A 23,366-nucleotide genomic window follows, 5' to 3' on the forward strand; every position below is an offset into this window, starting at 1 on the left:
TGGAGGCTCTGAGAAAGAATCTGTGCCATGTTTTTCTCGCAGGTTTTGACGGCTGCCGTCAGTCCTTGGTGGTCCTTGGCTCGCAGCTCTCTCTGCCTCCATTGTCACACGGCTGTGTCTCTGCAGCCACATTTCCCTCTTTGTGTGAGGACACCAGTTATTTCATCAAGTCCCACTCCAGTCCACCATGACTTTATATTACTTGATTACACCTCCAAAAACCATATTTTCAAGTAAAGTCACATTCACAGGTACCAGATATTAGGATTTCAGCATGTCTTTTGGGGATACACAATTCAATCCAAAACAGTCATATTAAGAGGTTTTAACCTAGTTTTATCTTGGTATATATTTACCTAACATTATCAATTCAAATATTATGCATCATCATTGGGGTTCTACAGTAAGTTTATTAATCTTAAAAGGATCTATATTTCATTCAAGTGTGAGAATCCCTGACCTAAATGAGAAAGTCCGAGATTACTACATGTCGCATTACATCTTCTACAGCCTGTCCCTGTCCCTATTCACTGCCCTCTCTACCACTATTTCCTCGCATTTTATTCATCAACATTATAAATCAGCTTAACCCACAACACATCATTTCATACCTACCTGCCTTCATTCTTTTAACACTCTACATGGAATATTATTTCCTTTCCAATTTTTGCATATGTACAATGGAAAGAGTTCCATCCACAGTTTTGCTTCTCATGGAAAGCTCTAAGGTTTTATATGTATGTAGTATAACTTCTGCTAAAACAAATATTTAGACTGCCCCCTATGGGAGGTTCCTATCACAAGCAGGTCACTAAAGCAAGGAGCAAGCTCAGACATATATTCCTATCTTTAAAAAATGACATTTTTTGGTTCTTTTTTAATAACTTGATACTTTTTTATGAGAGAAATTTGTTAATTTAGCAATTTGGGAAGATCTCAACAGCTGTCTTGCCAGAGGACACTGTGTGCATAGAGAAATCTAATGAGAGAAGGAACTGGGAAGACAGAATGGGTCCATATTTTAGATGACTTTGAGAGCCAAAATAAGGTTTTGAATTTTACTTTCTATATTCTGAGTAGTCCCTGATTTTTGAGAGAAAGACATTATATAATACCATAAGAGATGACCCATTCTTTCCAGACCAAATATCTTACACTGGTTTTCTGTACTAAGCATAACAGGATCATGTTCTATCAATCTGCACTTACGAATTGATAGATTAACCATCATTCCTATTTGGATTTTGGAAGTCAGATATCACTAGAACTATTGATATAGATTTAGATCTTGGATTCTGATGATTTTTAGTGTTTAATAAATAGTGAAATCACTTTATTTTACAGATTTCTCTTTTAGTAATAATTAATTCCTGTCACTTTTTACAATAGCTTAAATTAAGTCCCTGTTTCCTCCATATACAATTTTATTCTGGACTGAAAAAAAAATGGTTAAGTTCTTTATTATTTTTTTCAAAGCTAGTTAAATCACTTTAGCTATTATCTAAAGAGCTTTGCTTATTTTAACTGAAGTCTTTCTGTTATATTTAAAAGTCATGTTGTATCTCATGTGAGGTTGTTATTTAACTTCTCAAGTTTTTTTTTTTCATTTAAATAGAACAGTAACTTATATGTGGGTGGGGATGTAAGAAGTATGACAATAAAAATAAAATTGCAAGTTGCAATTTGTCTGAGATAGTTTATTATTATAGTTTAGTTAAAACCTACATGGATAGAATTACTAAGAACAAAGAAATAACACTCTCTGACTAATGGGATTTCCTGAGGCCCATGTTGCAAAGCTGATGATTTATTAGCTGTGTTTAGAAGAATCTAGTCTGAAAAATTTTAGTGAGATTCATTTTGAAATAAAGCTACTACACCTATGTGGGCTATCCATAAGGTAAAATTATAACCCACCACTCCTTTAAAAAATGACTCTATGTACCATTTGTGGATCCATCAAAATGTTAAATTCTTAAAAACCCATGTATTTATATTTTCTGAGTAATTAAGTAACTTTTTCTCTACCTTTGTTCCTCAATTTTGGGTTAAAATCACAAACACATGAACATTTCAACTGGGTAAAGTCATGAGTTTTAAGTTTAACTCATTTTTTTTCAGATAACCTAAAACTCTAAAAAAAAAAAAAAAAAAAAAAAAAAAAAAAAAAGGACTGTTTTAATCTACTCTGTGCCTGATTAGGTTGAATAAATCTTAGAGTTTGAGCACTGCCTGGGATGTAAGAATATTGCAACATTTCCAGGTTATTCATCTAATCATCTCCTTGCACAATTCTCTCTTCCCAATTCTCTAAATGTGATAAAGAAGTTCAGGTGTAAGTATATATGGACCCAAGTAGCCTGCTTCTATTCATTGCAGCCAATTCTTTCTTAGGTTTGAAAACTGAATTACTGACGTACCAAACTGATTTCATGATTTTCTAAAAAAAAAAAACAAAAAACAAAAAAACACACAGAAACCTATGTGTTTTTATTTCTGACTAGTAGTGCGTTCCAAAGGAATTGTAAGTAACCAGTACTTGTTATCTCATTATTTTTCAGTGAAAATAATATTTATCAAAATACCAATGAGGTTTCTGAAGTCAGGGATTTGCACTGGCTTCTTCAACTATGCACTTTACAATGTATGAATTCCATTACGGGAATCCTTTCTAATAGATTTTGCTGTTTAATTACTTAATATTTGCATAGGTTTGGAGGTTGAATAATGGCACTTTTATGTAGTGTCTGTTTTTCTTTTCTATATTCAGGTTCTTTCCTTAGGAGCAGACGTCCTGCCGGAATACAAACTGCAGACGCCGCGCATCAACAAGTTTACAATATTGCACTACAGTCCTTTCAAGGCCGTCTGGGACTGGCTGATCCTGCTGCTGGTCATATACACTGCAATATTCACCCCCTATTCGGCAGCCTTTCTCCTCAACGACAGGGAGGAGCAGAAACGGCGAGAATGTGGCTACTCTTGCAGCCCTTTGAACGTGGTAGACTTGATTGTGGATATTATGTTCATCATAGATATTCTAATAAACTTCAGAACTACATACGTAAATCAGAATGAAGAAGTGGTAAGTGATCCCGCCAAAATAGCCATCCACTACTTCAAAGGCTGGTTCCTGATCGACATGGTTGCAGCGATTCCTTTCGACTTGCTAATTTTTGGATCTGGCTCTGATGAGGTAAGAGCAGCTGAAGCATCTTATTTTTAGAAAGATTGCAAGGATAAAAATGAATCTATTTTTTAACTGCAAAAATAAAAAATAAAATAAAATGACTAGGTGCTTTACAATCTTCCCATATCTCACAGTTAAAATTCATTTTCAATTGAAAATGCTATAAAATGATATGGAACTATCTTGCCATTGCAAATAATTCAGAATTATTTCTATTTTTACTAAGAGATACTAAAGATTGTTTACTTTTAACCAAAAAAAATAAACAATAAAACAGTGTTTCATAGTACCTAGCACATTCCCAGGGTATAAAATCACTACATGTTAATCTATGGGTATAAAACTGTCACAGGTGAAGATGTCTCTTTCTTTGCTCAAAATTGTGGTTTGAGAGAGCAGAGGCTTACCTGTTTGTGTTCAAATTATGTGGAAGAGGCATCTTCTGAAATGTCTTGTTCCAAAGCTTCCTCTTTAATAATATCTAGGTTGGAAAATACTTCTTGTGTTCCCAATATCTTGGAAAGCTGGAAACTATATGGAAAACTGGCATGTGTATGTATAGTACATTTTCTGAATACAGAGTTCATAACTTTAGTCCGATTCTCAAGTAGGTTCATTCATTCTGTAAGCATCTACTGAGAACCTACTATGTGCCAAGTTTATAGGAAAGAGTGAGACAAGGACCACGCTGTCTGGGAGCTTGCAGTCTACAGCGGGAGAGCAGCAGATGAATTGAATAAGTACCATCTGAGAAATGCTTTTATAGTGCTGTGACCATGGAAAGGGGAGTTCCTGATTACTGATGGAAGTTTTACATGTAGAAAGGGTAGGAAGATCATGCTAGTTAGAGGAAAAGCCCATCAGAGGCATGGAGCTATAATTTATTGGTTCCCCAGCCATATCAGACCCAATATAATAAATATTTTTAATCCCCCCTTTTATTGTCCTTTACAATAAAAGGCTAATGTGCAAATTGACCAAGTGGTGGAATGACTGGTCACTATGATACACATTGACCACCAGGGGGTACACACTCAACACAGAGGCTGCCCCCTGGTGGCCAGTGTGCTCCCATAGGGGGAGCCCTGCTCAGCCAGAAGCGGGGCTTACAGCTGGCGAGTGCAGCAACAGTGGTGGGAGCCTTTCCTGCCTCCCCGCAGGCAGACATCCCCCGAGGAGCCCCAGACTGAGAGAGGGCGCAGGCCAGGCTGCGGGACCACCCCTCCCAGTGCACAAATGTTTGTACCAGGCCTCTAGTCATTAAATAAAAGTCACAGGTAATATAATTTTTAACATACAATTTTACAAATGTAATATATCATTTTTATCCTTAATAAAAAGGAGAAATAAAATAAATGTTTCTAATAAAATATCTAGTTAAATATATAAATGCTTCAGGCATGTCTATATTAAATGATGTAATGAAGTTACCAGATGCTGTAACCTCGTTATAATGAGGAAGTCCATATTTAAACAATAAATTTAATATCTTTATATTTGCATTTTAATATAAGGGTTGAATATGTGTGTGTGTGTTTATATATGTATATATATGTTCATTTTAACATTTATACACACCTAAAAATACTGTGACTGTGATAACTACAAATGTAGTTATATGTATACACTTATGCATATACTACAGGCCCAGTACACAAATTGTTGCATAGGTGGGGTCTGGCTGGCCTGCCCCAATTGGGGCTGATTGGGCCAGGCTGGCTGGGGGGCAGGGTTCAGGGCAGTTGGCAGGCCGGCCCTGCCCCTGGTCATACTCAGGTAAAATTCCCATTCAAGGGGACAATTTGCATATTACCCTTTTATTATATAGGATATATATTTATACTGATAAATATGTATAAATTAGTATAAATGTGTATCCTGATATAAACATGCTACATAGCACACAGAACACAAATACCACAAGACCTGTTGCAATTGAAGATATAATTTTCTAAAGCATTGAGCAACTCTTAGTAAAAGTCCAAACTAAACAAATTAATCACCTCTCAATTTACATGGTGGCTAAATTCCTGGAAAATGTAATGAATGTTAAAATGGGCAAAACTGAATTTATTTTTATATGTGAAACCTAGCTTCAAGGCTCAGTAGCTATAAAATTGTTTTTAGCTTATACAAATGACTATGGGCATTGAAAAGTTATGTAGAACACATTTTTGTTGTTATTGGAGACTGCTTTAGCCATTATAGGACTTTTGCCTACCTTACTCTACTGGAAGTAAAGGACAATTCAAGGTAAGAGTGTCAAATGCTGTAAATTCATAAAGCATGATGAGGACTGGAAAAAAGTCAATGATGAAAAGAATTATTGATTTTGTTGTGTTTTTACTCCTAAGATGTTTGTGAGATGACAAGAAAGAGCTATATGGTGCAGAATGACTTTGGTGAGGGGATAATTTGGATGGGAAGATTAGGAAAGACCTCTGAGAGAAAGTGCCATTTTAGTTGAGATTTAACAAGAAGCAGCAAGCTTCATGAAACCATATGCAGAGCATTTTAAGCAAAAGAAAACACTAGTGAAAATAGCCTCCCTGGGGAACAGTCTTGGCTGGAAGAAACCAGAAAGAAGGCAGTGGCAGCCAGGCTGGACCACAGTGAGAGGAGATGGGCTAAGATGTGAGGATTCAGAGACAGGGGCCACATCACATGCAACCTGGAGTCTGTGTTTATTCTGCCTGCAATGAAACCTTTGGCATGGGAATGACATGATCTACTGGATATTTTGAAACACCTCATGGCTAATGTATGCAGACAATTTAGTCCGAGTAGAAATAGGGAAGTCACTTTAGAAGTTTTGCAATAATTCAGGAGGAATAAACAACTATGGCTTGGACTATATGGTGGCAATACAGGTGGAGTGAAAAGTAGGTACATTTGGAATATATCATATTAGAGGAGAGCTTGTTGATGGATTAAATATTCTTGGAGGATTAGAGAAAAGCAGAATTGCCTGACTGGCCTGGCTCATTGGTTGAACAATGACCTAGGAACCAGGAGGTCATGATTTGATTCTCAGTCAGAGCACATATCTGGATTGTGAGCCCGATCCCCAGTATGGGGAGTGCAGGAGGGAGCCAATCAATGATTCTCTTCCTATTGATGTTTCTATTTCTTTCTCCTTCTCCCTTCCTCTTTGAAATCAAATATATATATTTGTTGTTTAAAAAAAGATAAAAGCATAATTAATGATCACTCAAAGATTTTGTTGTTCCTTCTTGTTTGAAAATGTTGGGGAGGGAACTTAAGCAACTTTTATAGATTGTTGCACATTTATCCAAATGGGAGAAATCTGGGGAGAAGAAGGTGGTTTATGGGGATAGAAATTTCATTCAGGCCATGCCTGTTAGTCATCCCGTACAGATTACAGGTAGGCAAGTCAGGCGAAAGATGAGTGAGTATAAGAAAAAGAAATGAGATTCATTAGATTATAAATCAGATGCAATCATGACAAAGGTTTGTTTGGATCAGAGCTTCTACAGCAGGACAGTGCACCAGTTTCTACATGAATCTTAGAGAAGTATGGAGATTCATATCTGGCTCGTCTGAAGCAAAGCCTTGCTGCTGGCATTTTAAAAAGTTGTAGGAATAATTCTGCTGCCAGATGTATGAGATCCAGAGGCCTATCTGGAATAAAGGGGAAGCCCAGGAAAGAGCTTTTGTGTGGTCACAGAATATTTCTACAAATAAAAAGATAAATAAACAAGTTAAAGTGATTTTCAACTAAATGTAAGAACATTCATGATTTCTTTTCTTCCTTAATATTTGTATTGATTTTTGGAGAGAGGAAGGAAGGAGAGAGAAATATCTATGTAAAAACAAAACTTTGATTGGCTAATTGGCTGCCTCCTGCATGCCCCTACTGGGGACTGAACCCACAACCCGGACATGTGGCCTAACTTGGAATTCAACCAGCAGCCATTCAATGCACAGCATGTCGCCCAACCAACTGAGCTACTCTGGCCAGGCCTATTTATGATTTCTTAATTGCTTAGTTTTAACTGAATTATTAATATGTTTCCATGAGTCACAGCATCATGAGTGATCTTAGAGAAAATAATTTTCTTAATGTCAATTGAACATGAAAGTCTTCCTTCTAATTTCCCAGCCCATACAGTTTTGCTCAGTGGTTGTGTCAACCAATGAACCAGGAAGTTTCAGTTCATTCCAGGCCAGGTCACGTGCCTGGTTTTTGGGCTCCATCCCCAGTAGGGGCATAAAGGAGACAGCTAACAGATGATTCTCTTCATTGATGTTTCTATTTCCCTCTCCCTCTCTCTTCTTCTCTTTGAAATAAACAACAAATTAATTAATTTATCTAAATTGTAAGTTACTGTTGCATTTAGTTTTATTTACACTCAACTCAGGAGAAGAAAAAATTATTTGAATTTTGGATTTATCTATATTTTATCTATAAAACATGTTAGCAATGGTAACATCTTTTATAGGTAAGCTTGGCATATACATACAAAGGATAGCTTTGCATATATATTTTTACTAAAATAGATGTATGAGCAGAATTATTTATTTTCTTCAAAATATCATATTAATTTTTTTTTTAGTTTAAGTAAATGCAAATGACCTATAAATAATTAGAGGATCTTCTATAATGTTAAAAAATAGGTTGTAGAAAATGATACCAGCAATAAGTAGGCCTATGTCATTAATATTTCCTGGATGTTAGTGTCATACAGACAGACCAAGGAAATGGTTCCTTATTTCTTAATATTTGCATCATCAAACATCATGCTATCCATAGCAAATTGCTTTCATATTATTGATGCAAAAGAGCAATATTATTGGATCAGCCTCCTGGCAGCCAACTTTTCATTATCTGCCTCAAATTTCCCCATATTTTGCTTAGCTGTGGCAAGTCTTACTTTCAGAACCTAGAGCGTTCTGTTTATATAAATGCTTCATTAACCTCTTCCACCCCTGAAATAGTATTCTTTTGATTAATTAGTTGCTTTGTTGGCCTCTTTACTTTCACATTTAACACTTACTCTTCATGAATTGTGAATGCAGGCAAGACCTTTAAAACCTAAGTTACTAAAGTGCTCTCTGAGGGAAAGTTGTAATCAGAAAGCGGAGCTTCTGCTCACATTGATGTGTTTACTTCATTAATCTGATAGATGAATCATGGAATGGATATAAAGAAAAACTTAGCAGGCATCTGATTATCTTGTCAGTATTCTATCTGAACTGACCTCACCATTAGTCCTCATTAGTTTGTTGAATGTGAATTTATAAAATATCAGCCATACTTGTGTTTAAATTTTAAAAAAACAAAGCACATTTTGGAAATGTGATTTCAAATATATGCCTATACATAAAGTTATTGTGTCTCTCTCTTTAGCTAGTTATTGGGGTGTTATAACAGAAGTTTCCCATGGCTTGTATGTGAAGCAAAAATTGTGACATGATAAGTAAGAGATGCAAAATTTCCAATGGAATAATTTTTGAACTAAGGAGATATAGGAACATCCCATAAAAAAGATTTTTTATTTTGCATTAAGTTAATCATCTAGTCATTATTTACGTGTGATCTACTGTGATCTATTGACTACAATTTGCTAGAGATAGCATAAAGGTACAATTTTTGGTAACATCTTTCTCAGACCAAGTAAAATTTCCATTTTAAAAATGTAACATCCATGATTGTTTATTTATTGTAACATTTACATAGAATTTAGAATCATTTGATGCCCAGTTTTCTGTGTTCCTATAACTAAAGAAAAAGTGAGTATAATTGCAGAAAAATAAAATGTTAATTATAAAACAAAATAAAAATAAAAGGTTTAAACAGTAAAGGTTGTACAATATTGGGACAAGTTTCCCAGGAAGGTTTAAGTTCATCTTCTCTTTAAAAGCCACAGTTGGTGGAGAAATGTGTGAGGTTTGGTATGAATTAAGAAAGGATAAGTTAGGTCAGTGGTAGGTTTGCCACTCTGTTGAATAATGAATTTGCTGAACACTGAGTTAGTTTATTCCTTCAATGTTTCTTGCACACTCAAAATGTAGCTCTTTGATTGTATTAGTGAGTGTGTTCTTAGAAATATTAAAATATTGTGACTCAAGATGAACAACAGACTAGAAACTAGTTTCAAAATTATTAAGTTATATTGGTAAGTAATTCATTAAATGCTGTTTACAAGTACAAGAGCTAAAAGGTAATTGAAATAAAATATAAAGCAAAAATGTAAGTGTACAGTTATGAAATTTATTTCTCACTCTTCTTATTCTTCCTCTTGTATCAAAATATTTCTTGACAAGCAAGACAGACTAATGGATTAAGTAGAAAGTTTCAGTGACAACTCAGTTTATCAACCCTATAGATGAAACCAAAGGTCACTTACTTATATTTCCTCACTTATAAAAGAATAATTCTTTCCACTTACCATAAACACTGGTTTTAGAGAGTAAACCTCTGAAATAAAGTATTTTAAATGTAAGAGTCTTAAAAATGTTTACTAAAAAGACAGTAGAACCATTTTTCAAAATAATTTTGAAAAACATTTGAGCATAAGATTTTCTCTTACAGTTCAGGTTTTCTCAGTTTAACTGTAGCCACATTTAATCTTGAGTGGATAGTTGTTGAATATTGATCAGAAATATCCTATTCTATTTCAGGCCTTGAAAATGAATTCCACTACATTAAGAGAGAATATTGCCTGATATATTGTAAAATGTCTAATAAAAGTAATCACATAATCTTCTTGAATCTAGGTCTAGTACCTAACATAATTGCAAGGATATAATTGTTTAGAGTATACTTTGTTAAAATAAAATTTAGTTGAGAAAGTCATACTTAATAAAGAAAACTAACTTCCAACTCAATATAATAAAGTATCTAGGACTTTAATAAATTATGAATATAGGTACATTTTTAAAAAATTGAAATTGGATTATATTTATCAGTGCCTCTCTCCTCTCCCCTTAAAATTTAAATAAGTGAATTTCCAGGGGAAGAGGCATTTTACATTTTAAAAAATATATATGAGAAAACACATTAAAATAAAATCCTTAAATAAATAGCCTTTTTTATTATTGCATTAAAAGGAAAAAGAATTTGAAATATCATTGAATCAGAGTAAAGGAGTTGAGTTCAGAGATGGCGTGGATATTGATGAGGTGGAGCCTTGACTTGCTGTAGTTCATGGGCAGGTCAGGAAACAGTACCTTGCTTCAATCCCCTGCAAAATGGCTCAGCTCTTTCTATAGCTTACTTATTATCATTATGTCTTTATATATTATAATAACAATACTTACCTCTGGTGAGCTTTAATGATTTTTTAATCTCTACCAAAAGTAACAATGAATGCAATATTTTTTATAATATCCAATGAAAAGCTCAAGAACTATCATCTAAGAGAAAGTCCATTATCTCTATAATTTTTGAAATTATTATAATTGATTTAAGGATGATTTCATGTCTATTTTTAAAAATTGAGAAAACCCACAAAGACAGCTTCCCATAATGTGTCTGAATAGTACATAAAATTAGATATGCTGTGATATAGCCATACATCCTGAAAACACTCCACTCAGCCAAATTCTGATGTCAACACAATTAAATTGTAAGATAGTTGTTGATCCCATTTTTCACTTGCAGGTAATACAAGGTAGTCCATTGTACTTTAGTCCAATGGAGGCAAACAATCTCCTACAAATCATCAAGAGGATTTTGACTATTATTTAGTCTATTCTCCCTGAGATTTTGATTCAATTACTTCTTTCTGTTGTGCAACCTGGGACAAAACTTCCCTTAAATCTATAAAGAGATATTTAAGCAACAAGAAGAAAGGAATTATTGCAATATTGTGTTATCTACAAGATGTGCTATCTACAATTGTAGCTAAGAAAGAATGCCCAGGTGTATTAGTGCATCTTGATAACAATAGAAAGAGGGTCAAGTCATTTGTCATGTTGTCAGACTAACATACAGTTATGCTTGGGTACATAGCTTTGACTCTGAAGCCAATATTCACTTATGAAATTGGGTTGAGACTCATTGTGTACCCTATTTCTTAAGCTTTTTTGTTCCCAAAAGATGTCTCTTGGATGTTATTATATAAGATATATTTATTTATCTGGTTAGAAAACGTACTGTCATTTAGGTTTTATGTCATTGTAATATAATTCTGGAAGAAACACCAGAGGTTTCTTTGGGAAGAGAACAAAAAGGAGGTGGGTGGCATGCCAACAGATTTCATTCCCTTTTTCCTCACCTCATAACATCATTTTCCCCTACTCTACCACCTTTGCAGCCTGAAGAGTCAGTTCTTGTTATCACATTATGATCTAGTTAAAACAGCTACTTTCTTTAGAAGTATCTCACTTCAGTAATCAAATATGCAGAGAATTTTCATTATATTTCATTTACTTTGGGGTTCAAAGAGAAATTTTGTTCTGAGGACAAGAAATTTTGAATAACAATCCTCAGATATTACTGATTTTTCAATAGAAGGAAATAGATAACTGGGCTAAGATAAAAAATAAACATGTAAACTTAAGCTGTGAAGTATAGGAATGGTGACACATTGAACCAGAGTGATTCATATTATCAGAGTCTGAGCAGACAGTGCAACTGGATGAAGTTCTTGTCTTTAAAATCCCTGCCATACCTTAGGTGGTTTGGCTCAGGGGATATAGCATTGGCCCTCGGATTGAAGGCTTCTGGGTTTGATTCCAGTAAAGGGCACAGACCTAGTACCCCAGTTGCAGGCTCAATCCCCAGAGCAGGTGGGGGCACAGGCAGAAGGCAATCAATCATTGTGTCTCTCACATATTGATGTTTCTCTCTGTGTGTCTCTCCCTCTCCCTACCACTCTCTCTAAAAATCAATGGAAATCAATCCTCAGCCAATGATTAACAAAAAATAAATATATAATATAATATAAGAATATAATATAATATAATATAATATAATATAATATAATATAATCTCCATCATTTCCTGGGGAACCTGCAAAGCCAATGTTAAAACACCTCCACTTAGGATTCCAGATATCTGGATAATGCATTTTGTAAGTGTATAAACTCTATCAACTCATTTTATAATAAAAGTTCCTGCTAACTGATGAGAACAAAATGCCTGACTGTTCAAATAAGAACACGAAGAGTTACCATTTATTGGGTATTTTCTACATTCCTATAAGATAGGCATTATTATGCCCATAACATTGAAAATTGATGCTTAGAGATTAAATAAGTAGCTTGTCCTAGGTGACAACACTGGTATAGAAACAGAATTCAAACAGTCTTAGCACATAAACGCTAAGCTAAAATGCTGATAATACAAATAGTAGAAAGTCGACTCTCCTCCAAAGGAACTATTTAATACTAACTTAAATTCTCTGTTTATTTACTGTGATGAGATATATTTTTAAATTTGTAAAAGACAAAAAAAAAAAAAAAAAAAAAAAAAAAAAACACAACTATTTTCTGTATTGCACCTGGAAAAAAAAAAAGAACCCACCATTGAAAACAGGGAAGACTCCCCTCTCCACACATTCCAAAATAAGCTAAGTCTGGAGTCCAAATGTCATCATCACATCTCAGCTACACAAGCTCCTCTCACCTGTAGAAGGTGTCAGCACTCAATTAAAGGAGGATAAGGACACATATATAATACCTTAATCAATAAAGAAATTTAAAAAAAGTTAAAAAAAGAATTCAGAGAAATCTCCCCTTCCCTTGTGACCATTATGACTAAGGGGGTTTGGGGGATAATTGCAACAATTATAGTATTTTAATGAAAACATTTCTTGATATTTAGTGCCCTTTTTCCATCAAGTCAATGTGAATAGATATAGGATGATACTTATGTCATGAACTATTTCTCTAATTAAAATATATGTTCTTAACTCAGTTGAATGCACTTCGTGAAATAAATACCAACAATGAACAGATAAAATGACTAAATAATTGATTGGTAAACACCATGTAGCTATGGAATAATTATATGCACTGTGAAATATGTAGTACTTATAGCTGACATTATTTAGGAAACCCAAAAAATAAACTTGTAATTTGTGTTCATCAGATTTCAAGTCCAAACAACCAGTTAAGTATCATGTTATTATATAGAAGTGTCCTATCATTAGATACGTGGTCAATAATAATCATGTCATTAGTTACACATATTACACCACAAAGCAAAATGCACAATATTGTTGGGAGATCAAGAAACAATTTACCAACTTAACATATTTAAGAAGGAAAAATGCATTTAAATCTAGTATCTAGTGCGTCATGCAATCATCCAAAAGGTTTCCCAGATTATCTGCTTTACTAGCTCCTTCTCTTTGTGCAGATCTTTCTTAATTCCAAGGAAAGCTCCTCGGAAAGGCCCTCTGTTATAAACTAGTCCCCATTCCAACCCAGGCCCCCAAACGACTTCTGTCATATCACTCTGTCTCGTTTTCATCATGGCACTTCTCATCTCTGAAATGATTTTACTGTTTATTTACATCCCCAATAGATAGTGAACTTGTCTCTCTTTATTAAAGAAGACATTGTGTCTGCCAAATAACTGTCTCTTCTTAGAAAAGTGACCATGTATGTTTTTTTGTGTGTTTTTTTCAATACTACACTTCCAGTGTGTGGCACCTGCTAGGCACACCAGTAACACCCTGGGATGTTTGTTGGTGAAGGAATGATTTACCCATGATGGTTAGAGCATAAAGTAAGATAGATAAATTATTGGTCCCAGAGTTTTTGCATGCCAAGATACTAAATTAGTGCAATGCATATTTTCAGAATATTTTACAACGTGGGTAAGAAAATATTTAATTCAAATATACAGTTATCGTTGATGCCACCATGTTGTTTTAACCTGTTCCTGCTACTTAGCTTCACAGGAACATACCTTGAACCTCTATCAACTGTTTCTGACCACACACATTTACCTCCACAGACAACAACACTGATTGGCCTTCTGAAGACAGCTCGACTCCTCCGTCTTGTGCGAGTGGCTCGGAAGCTTGACCGCTACTCAGAATACGGCGCTGCTGTTCTGATGCTCTTAATGTGCATATTTGCCCTGATTGCTCACTGGCTGGCTTGCATTTGGTATGCGATTGGGAACGTAGAAAGGCCCTACCTGACTGACAAAATCGGATGGTTGGACTCCTTAGGACAACAAATTGGAAAACGTTACAATGACAGTGACTCAAGTTCTGGGCCATCCATTAAAGACAAATACGTCACCGCACTTTATTTTACCTTCAGCAGTTTAACCAGTGTAGGATTCGGGAATGTGTCACCTAACACCAATTCGGAAAAAATCTTTTCAATTTGTGTCATGTTGATTGGCTGTAAGTAGACTTCTCTTTTGTTATCTATTAGGACAAAATAATATCACAAAATTGATATCACCAGAACATTTAGAGTAAGGCAAATATATATATATATATTTATCACCAGAACATTTAGAGTAAGGCAAATATATATATATATATATATATATATATATATATATATATATATATATATATATATATATAAATTGTAGAAGTAATGGGGTTGCATATTTAGGTATCATAGTGTATTTGTCTTTGAAGGGAAGCAACCAAAGGTTTTCAAGACTTCAGGAAAACATGAGCATAAAACTGAAGTCAAACGAGTCTTGGGATTCAGCAATTGAGACTTGCAGTTCACCTTTACTGCTGTAAAAGAGTGTCTGTTCCTAATTTATTACCAATAGTTATCTTCTGTTTCCAGCTGAGGCAGGTTTGAATTGGAAAGATGAGCTTACATTATATTACTAGATGTCCTAATTAGATATAGAAATATATATCACTAATTTACAAGTATATATGATCACTAATAATGCAAGTTAATCTCTTACATATGAATATGTACAAGTTAATCTCTTACATATGAATATATATATATATATATATATATATATATATATCCCCATTATTGCCTATAAATCCCTTTCCCTGTAACACTATGTCAAGGCCTAACTGATTGACCTTTACCTTGTAATTGAGTAATAACATGAGCATTACTTATAAGGAGCATTCTTTGGAATAAGAAGAAAAAAAGTTTGTATTGAACTAAAGATGTTTTAATAGTAGTATATATATTATTTAAATCTCACCTTGGAACCACTAAAGATAGCCTTGCTGATACCAGGAAGCAATTGGCAAATTGATGAATGTATAAACTTAAAAATAGCATCATCCGTAGATTGAATACAAATTTGAAAATTGACTCAAAGAGTTTATTTTTTACATTTTTAGGGGCTTGTACATGGAATTATAAATCTCTCTTAACAAGTAATCTTGTAGCTATGGCTGGTGTTGCTAAGTGATTAGAGTGTTGGCCCACACATTGAAGGGTCACGGGTTTGATTCCTGGTCAAGGCACGTACCTGGGTTGCAGATTCAATACCCAGTCTCAGTCGGGATGCTTGTGGGAGGCCACCAATCATTATTTCCAGAGAGTTTATTTTTAATTGTTCGATATTTACTAAGGAAATGCGTTTAGATAAAACTTAGGTATGAAATTTAATGATTCATCAGTTTATTGTCCATGTTATTTAAAATTTACTTCATATATATATATATACATATATATATACATATATATATGTGTATATATATATATATATATATGTCTTGCTGGGTTTTTTTTATAGTAACATTTGAATAAACAAAATCATTATATTTAAGTAACTTTTAAAATATTCTTCAAATTCAGACTCAATCATGGATGTAAACACAGAAGTAGCACTGTATCCAGAAGGAAATGGAAATGGGCCTACAGGAGAAAATAGAAAAATTCTCTTAGCGAAAACAGTCCCAATATGATTATAACTGCTAGCAAATATAATACTTTTAGTAGTTGTGAATTTTAGTGACATAGATAGCAAGCAAGCAAAAGAAAATGTGTTTTTTATTATTTAAAAACCTATGTAAAAAAAAAATATATATATATATATAAATTTAAACTTTTTAAAAAAGAAAACAAAATCTGTATCTTGAAACTTAGAATTTATAAGAAAGAATTTTATAAATGCACTGAAGTTTAACTTATTCACCACTTAGAAACCCTTACCACCTGTGAAAACAAGTGCAATGCATAGTACAGTTTATCAGTACTTTATTTCAAGTTTTTTTAAAAATCAACTTTTTACTTGCTCTATAGCTAATCTTTAATTCCTAAACCAGGGGATTTTTGGCAGTTTTAATTCTTTTTTATTTCCTTTCTGCTTTTCTTTTTTATTTCTTTACTCTTTCTTCTTTTTAAAATGTGACATTAGGTTATTTTATTGATTCTTTAGGAATGTGTCTCCTGCAAGTGAATTTATTATTTTTAAAAAAGAAAAAACATTATAGTTAATTGGGTAGAGTATGAGACATCCCACTTCCTACATGATATCCTTTATTTGGATAACAAATCAGTTTTGCAAATTTTAATCAAAATGAGATTATATAAAACTTAATGTCACACAGGAAAAATGTGTAAATATTCCTGAAGAACTTTATGACTTGTTAAGTCATAAATAAAGGAAAAAAATGAAATTAAGGCTTGAAACTTAACAATAGTAAAAATGTCACTGATATTTGCTAGCCACCAAATAAGTGTAAATGTAAGTTATGCTCATGTATTTACATATAGGTATGCTAATATACAAATTTACTCTTTATTCAACTATCATAAATACAATAAAAGACATTTAACTTTAAAACACATAAACCAGTAAACTAAGGCAAATGTGTATCATCTATGATCTATTTAACAAACATCTTGGAAGAATTCCTTGTGTTTATAGCATGGAAAACATGTCATTGGATTTCTTCTTTTAGCCATGGTGGAATAACTAGAATACCCCGATATCTTTTTTTAAAGGGCATAAAACAAAACAAAATATGCAGGTCAACTGTTTTTTATACATTGGCAATAAAATAGTAGGGGATCTGATCCCTCAAAGAAGGAAAACAAACAAGATGGGCCTCCTGTTATCCTCAGCTTTCAGTCTGGAGGCACTTTCTGCAGTGAAAGGTGCCTTACTGAGCTAAGAACACAGGATAAGAAGTTGTGGAGGCAGGTGCTAGTATTGCAAGACAGAAAAGAGCCAGCTATGGCATAGAAAATCTCCAGATAGGTCTGCCCTTGAGTCTACTGATGAATACAAAGTCAGAAATGCATGAAGTAAAATTCCTCCAATACTGACAAATAGATTTTAAAAGCCCTGTAAGCTGAACAATTCCCACCAGCAGAGTAGAAAACCCTAAATCTCAGAAAACTATTGCCATAGGACTAGAGCCTGTCTACCTAACAAAGCCTAAAATACTAGCCTCAAAAGGAGCAAGCTGATCTATGAGCAATTTCACTGCCTGCAAGAACAACATCCACCATTTCTAAAGATGGCAAAGAATATAAAGCAATGAACAGTGTTAAATTTGAAATGCCTATCATTCATTAAAAAATAAATAGATATGCTAAGAAATAAGAAATGTAACCCATAAGCAGGAGAAAAAAACATTTTTTTAAAAAACTATAGCTAGAGTTAACAGAGATGATAGGCATAGCAGACAATACCAAATCTTTGAACAAATGTTGGACTTCCAAAAAATGGACAGGAAGTCGAATTTTTTTTTTTTTTTTAGAAATGGCTGAGGTTTTTCTAAAATTGATTAAAAAAAAACCTATAAATCATAGCTCCAAGAAGTTCAGTAAATCCCAAACAGGTAAACACACACACACACACACACACACACACAATGCATTATAATAAAAATACTGAAAACTAATGATAAAGAGGTAAAAAAAAAAATCTTAAAAACAGAGGTGAAATTCTCATGCATTGCTGGAGGAAGTGTAACATAACAATTTTAGGAAATAGATTGGCCATTTCTTATAAAGTCAAACATGCCATGTAACTCAGCTATTCCATTTTTAGATTTTAAAAGGGAAATTAAAATGCTTACCCAAAGATTTGTATAAAAATGTTCATGGCACTTTCATTCATTATAACCAAAAAACTAGAAACAGTGAATTTTTTTTTAGCAACAGAGGAGAGAAACTGTGGTATAGCCATACAATACAAATCTGCTCAGTGATAAAAATAATAATAATAATAATAATTTATTGATACACTTGACACAAAATTAATTTCAAAGTCATAATGTTGAGCAAAAGAAGTCAGGCACAAATGAACATGTATATTTTGAGTCTATTTATATGAAATTCCAGAAAATGAAAACTAAAATTTAATGATACAAAGACCCTCAGTGGTTTTCTAGGGTCTGAAATGAGTAAGCAGATAGCTAAGGGACACAGGAAATATTTTGGGGTAGTAAAAATGTGTTATATATTGATTTTGTTTACAGGAGTGTGTACATTTGTCAAAACTAACTGAACGTTACATTTAAAACAGGTTCATTTTATTATATGTAAATTACACATCAATAAAATGTTTAAGTTACAATTTTTTAAGTTTGTGTAATTTGTAGAAAATCAAGTGTATTTGTTCTATCAACATGTTTCACTAATACCTAAATAGCCAACTAAATTCATTAGTGTGGTTAGCATATCTGATTTGGAGTATAGTATGCTGAAGAAATGTTTAAGATAAATGTATATTATCTATAATATCTAAACCTAAAGCAAATAATTTTGATGAAATAATATCTCCCTATTATGGAAAGCTAAATAAAATAGTGAGTTAGGAAAGAAATGCCTGAAAATATTACTTCAAGGTGCTTTTGACAAATATTTTATTGCCAGTTAAAGGGCATTACCTTAATAATGTATACATAATATAGTCAATTTGTGCTTCTCTCTTGTTGACAGTCTTTAGATTTATTTCCTTCCTTAAAAAAATAGTATGTCTCTATTACAATCTGAGAAGCCATCAATATAGAATATCTTAGGAACAATATAGGTCATTCATATATTCAATGTACTTATAATCTAGATTTTGCCATCTTGTCAAGGAGTGGAAATACCTGTTTATGACCCAAACTAATGTTTTGGTTCATTCTTGTGGCAATATAGATTTAAAACCACAGTATTTATTAAATACGAAATAAGAATGTTTGCCCTGGCTCTTAAGTAATTATGTGGTTCAGGTAAAATAACTAGCATTGATGATGTGCCCTTTGATTAAATCAAGTGAATTTAATTTGTACTATTTCCTGAGCACATGATAGGTACTATGGAGACATAACAGCATGCATAAATATTTCCAAAACTACAATTAGGAAGAGTAAAATATATTTTTCACATGAATCTCCTTGGATCACAGGAATCAGTTTCAGGCAAGTATTGTTAACTCCCTTCCTAATCAACTATTCATTTATTAAAGTTAGCCTCATGTATTTTTTTCTGTGGAAGATACAATCTGAACAGTTTGTCTGCCTTACTGAGACATACTGTCTTTCACACATCCCAATTCACTACAGATGGCCCCAACTTTCATCCTTTTAAATATATAAAAACAAAGGGTCACTGCTTTCTCTGGGACATTCTCTTAGTAGGGACACCTGTGGCAAACAGGGACCATATTCACCAAGAGACAAAGGTGGAAAAGAAAGCCAATTATTAAGGAAAGCCACTTTAAAACGCCTTGAACTTGGCCAAAATCTACTTTTAAAATGGTTACATGATTGATAGAGATAGTGTTCTATAAAAAGTGTTGTGGGGGGAGGGAAATGTGTTTATTGAATATAGTTGAATTAAACATTTTAAAAATGTTTATTTTTCTCACCTGCTTGGTATATTGTAGTTCCAAAGCCTTAAACATATGTAACCTTCTCTCTAAAGCTCTGACACATCCAAAGATAAAGGTAGAGACCATTTGTCATGATTTGATTTTCTGAGGAGTATGGAACTTTTTAGGATTATTAGAAACGGAATGACAATATAATGATAAAGAGAAGATGACTTAAAAGCCTCCTGTTACCTTGTAAAGATTTAGCTCAGGATGCACTGAAAAGGTTGTTCTACCTAAGTGCAATACTTAGAGTATCATAGCAGTTCACTTCTTCACTTAGACAAAAAACAGTGATTTAGTCTACTTTTCTCTACAAACAAAATATTTATTCTAAATGGATTTTATCTCTAATCAGCACTCCAGCTTACAGGTTGGTATTGTAAACAACCTGAGTTTTAACTTTAATTTAGAATCCATCAGGAATTTAGAGACTTTTCCTGTCCAGTATCATCAAAATTATAAAATTTGAAGCTGCATTGGCTTGACCATTTTTTTTCCTCCAAGGGCCAATGGAAAATCCTCATAACTGAATTGAGATAAATAAAAATTAACATACTTGAGACTCTGACAAGATATAATATTTCCAAAATCCAATCTTCCCCCATAACTTTATTTTTTATTCAATCCAGCACTAATGTATGCAAGCATTTTCGGGAATGTATCTGCAATTATCCAAAGACTATACTCGGGAACTGCCAGGTACCACATGCAGATGCTACGAGTAAAAGAGTTCATTCGCTTTCACCAAATTCCCAATCCTCTGAGGCAACGGCTTGAAGAATATTTCCAACATGCATGGACTTACACCAACGGCATTGACATGAATATGGTATGTATTTCTGTTTCCAAAACGAAAGAACCATAGGCATTTTAGCTACAGCCAAAATGGAAAAGCTAGTCTCACCAGCTTTGAACCTCTTGCTTTTGTTTTTCTCTCTCAGATGTTTATTTTCTCCCCTGGAGATAACCTCTCATTCTCAATTCATGGCATTGCATGGTGCTATATTCTAGTTATACTGTGTGGCAAAGGCATTATAACATGATGCAAACTGATATAACTATGTGTAGTAGAGTCTCCACTTCTGTTTAAAGAGAGCCTTGCTAAGCTTGGTCTTTCACCACATGGCCTACCTACCAGTACCCCCGAAAATAGTTGGACCCATTTGCATTAAGATTATATACAAGTAAACAGTAATAACTATGATGGCCCAAAACAGAAATTCAAGGTTAACACTCTTCCAAAAAAATTAGGTCATTTTGAGAATTGTGGAAGAGATTAGGAAGCTTAAGTATGTCTTAAACACTTTAGGATAGGAAATCTCATGTTTATGGTATGGGAATTTTTTTCTATATTTAAAAAAATTAACTATGTGCCCCTTTACTATATTTGATTTAATGCATATTTCCTTTCAAAGGGAAAGTATAAATTTCTTCATTACTTTTAAGCTAATTCAACATCAGCAATCACTTTTAACAATCATTTATTCCTCTGACAATGGCCCCAAATCAACACAATTAGTGTTAACATAATTGTGGTCCATCAAGCTCTTTTTCATATTAGGAAAATTGGGTACATTTATTTGACCTAGCTGTTTGGCTTATAGAAACTGATTCCTCAAAATTAATTATGTAACAGGTCCAAATTCGATAGCATATCATAGACCTATTTTTTAAAAGATTAAAAATATTGTGCATTTCATATAGCTACTCCTCCACTGGACAAGGACCTGCTTCTAAAAATATTCAGAAAATAAAACTCCTTACATATAATGACATCAACAGTATAATACAATTTTTGTATAATTGTACCTATATAATTTAGATTGATATCTTTTAATTTGACTTGTAAATATTCTAACAAAAAAAAAAGCGGATTCAAAATTACCAATCCAGATAGAGAAATTATTGCAAATATTGCCCAATTTGAAAGGCATATTTACACATGAATAAACTTATCTCAGTATGTGAGATTTATCTGACCGAGAAGTAAGGACATGCCATAATAAAAAGTTAATTTGAAGAGCCAATCAGTTAGCACATTTTGTGCAAAATCATAACCAAACTTCATTTCCAGGTATCTCAGTGTTCTTTGTGAAAATTTATTTGATAAATTGATCTTACTAGGGTAACACTTTAGTCTCACAAGAAAACACCTATAAATTGATCACTTTTATATATTATTATTTTACAAAGATATCATCATCTGGAACTATTGGGGTTTCTCTAACGCTGGGTTGGCTGAAGCAGTGCCAAGAATTTTTTTACCAACACACGTACCACTCAATTTTGTTGTTTTATATGCCAGATTATTTCAATAACAGTAATAAAACAGCTATTTATTGTACCTCCCCTCTCCATATAACTAGTTTTGTGGCCATATTTTGTGATAAAGTCTATTTTGTGACATCTTATTTACCTTTCATTGTTTGACTCTATTACCTATAAATATGGTTTATATACCACTTGCTTATTTACAATGTACTTATGAAAGATTTATCTCTTTCCTGTCTGCTTCACACCTTAATACATGGAATCACAACACCCACCGGTAAGAACAGGAGGTATTTATATCCAATTTAATTCTCGTGTAAACTGTGGAGAACACCCTTGCTATCTGTCAGGTTTAGAGCTTGTTAAGTGGTTTCCAGTGTTAGTTCTGATCTTTTTTTGCATGATGTAGCGGAGGATAGACAAAGCAAGCAATTGGGAAAGATAACCTGGGAGAGGCCAAGTGCAGAATAGAAACCCTTAATTTTAACAATGACTTGACCTCCAATGATATTTATATACACTTACCCCTTCTCCACAAAAAGCCACTTACCTGCCCCTTCCTCCACTCCGGTAAAGGTTATGGGTATACGGTTTGCATTAGTTAATTGTCATAAAGAAAATGTCATTCTTTTTTCATCATCCTCTATTTTCATAATGTAGGTATTTTTCTTCCCTCTCATCTGCATGCCTGTGTTACATGATCCTGAAGTGTGTGAGCTCTAAACCATGTGCTATTGAGTCTTGCATGTGGTTTTGAGAGCTTGACTTTGCACGAACTTCTTGTTTGTATAGAGTGTCTACATTTCTCATCGTGTGACTGAAAAGTGAGTAAAAAAAATCAAAGTGTAAGATAAGTGAAAACTCAGCAAATGGAAGATACTTGTTAATTAAGCAGGCTGTGCAAAACAAAGTTGATTAGAGAAAAATAACTGTAATCTTAGACTATTGTGAGGGAAAAAAAAAATATATACCTCCAAAAACACTGTTAAAATGCCTGTGTCTTGTCAGTTAATTATTTACTAAAGCATAATATAATAATTTAAAGTTATATAAACGTATGTATTGTGATACATAAAAGTACATCAAACTGTTGTATCCTTCACCAGCACTCCATCTTATTTCACTTAAGTATAACCTCAAATATAATTTCTCATGAAA

At 33.4% G+C, this 23,366-nt stretch overlaps 1 protein-coding gene across 1 annotated transcript in view; it reads left to right on the top strand.

The window, feature by feature from the left end:
• LOC118709755 (potassium voltage-gated channel subfamily H member 7) overlaps positions 1-23,366 on the top strand; it is a 76,864-nt gene that overhangs the window by 6,013 nt on the left and 47,485 nt on the right. The window contains exons 2-4 of the mRNA XM_045575493.1: positions 2,771-3,196; positions 14,124-14,523; positions 20,567-20,766. Coding sequence (XP_045431449.1) covers positions 2,771-3,196; positions 14,124-14,523; positions 20,567-20,766 — 1,026 coding nt within the window. The remainder of the gene's footprint in view (positions 1-2,770; positions 3,197-14,123; positions 14,524-20,566; positions 20,767-23,366) is intronic.

The sequence above is a fragment of the Pipistrellus kuhlii genome, unplaced genomic scaffold (assembly GCF_014108245.1).
Source record: "Pipistrellus kuhlii isolate mPipKuh1 unplaced genomic scaffold, mPipKuh1.p scaffold_m20_p_7, whole genome shotgun sequence".
Classification (NCBI taxonomy): Eukaryota; Metazoa; Chordata; class Mammalia; order Chiroptera; family Vespertilionidae; genus Pipistrellus; species Pipistrellus kuhlii.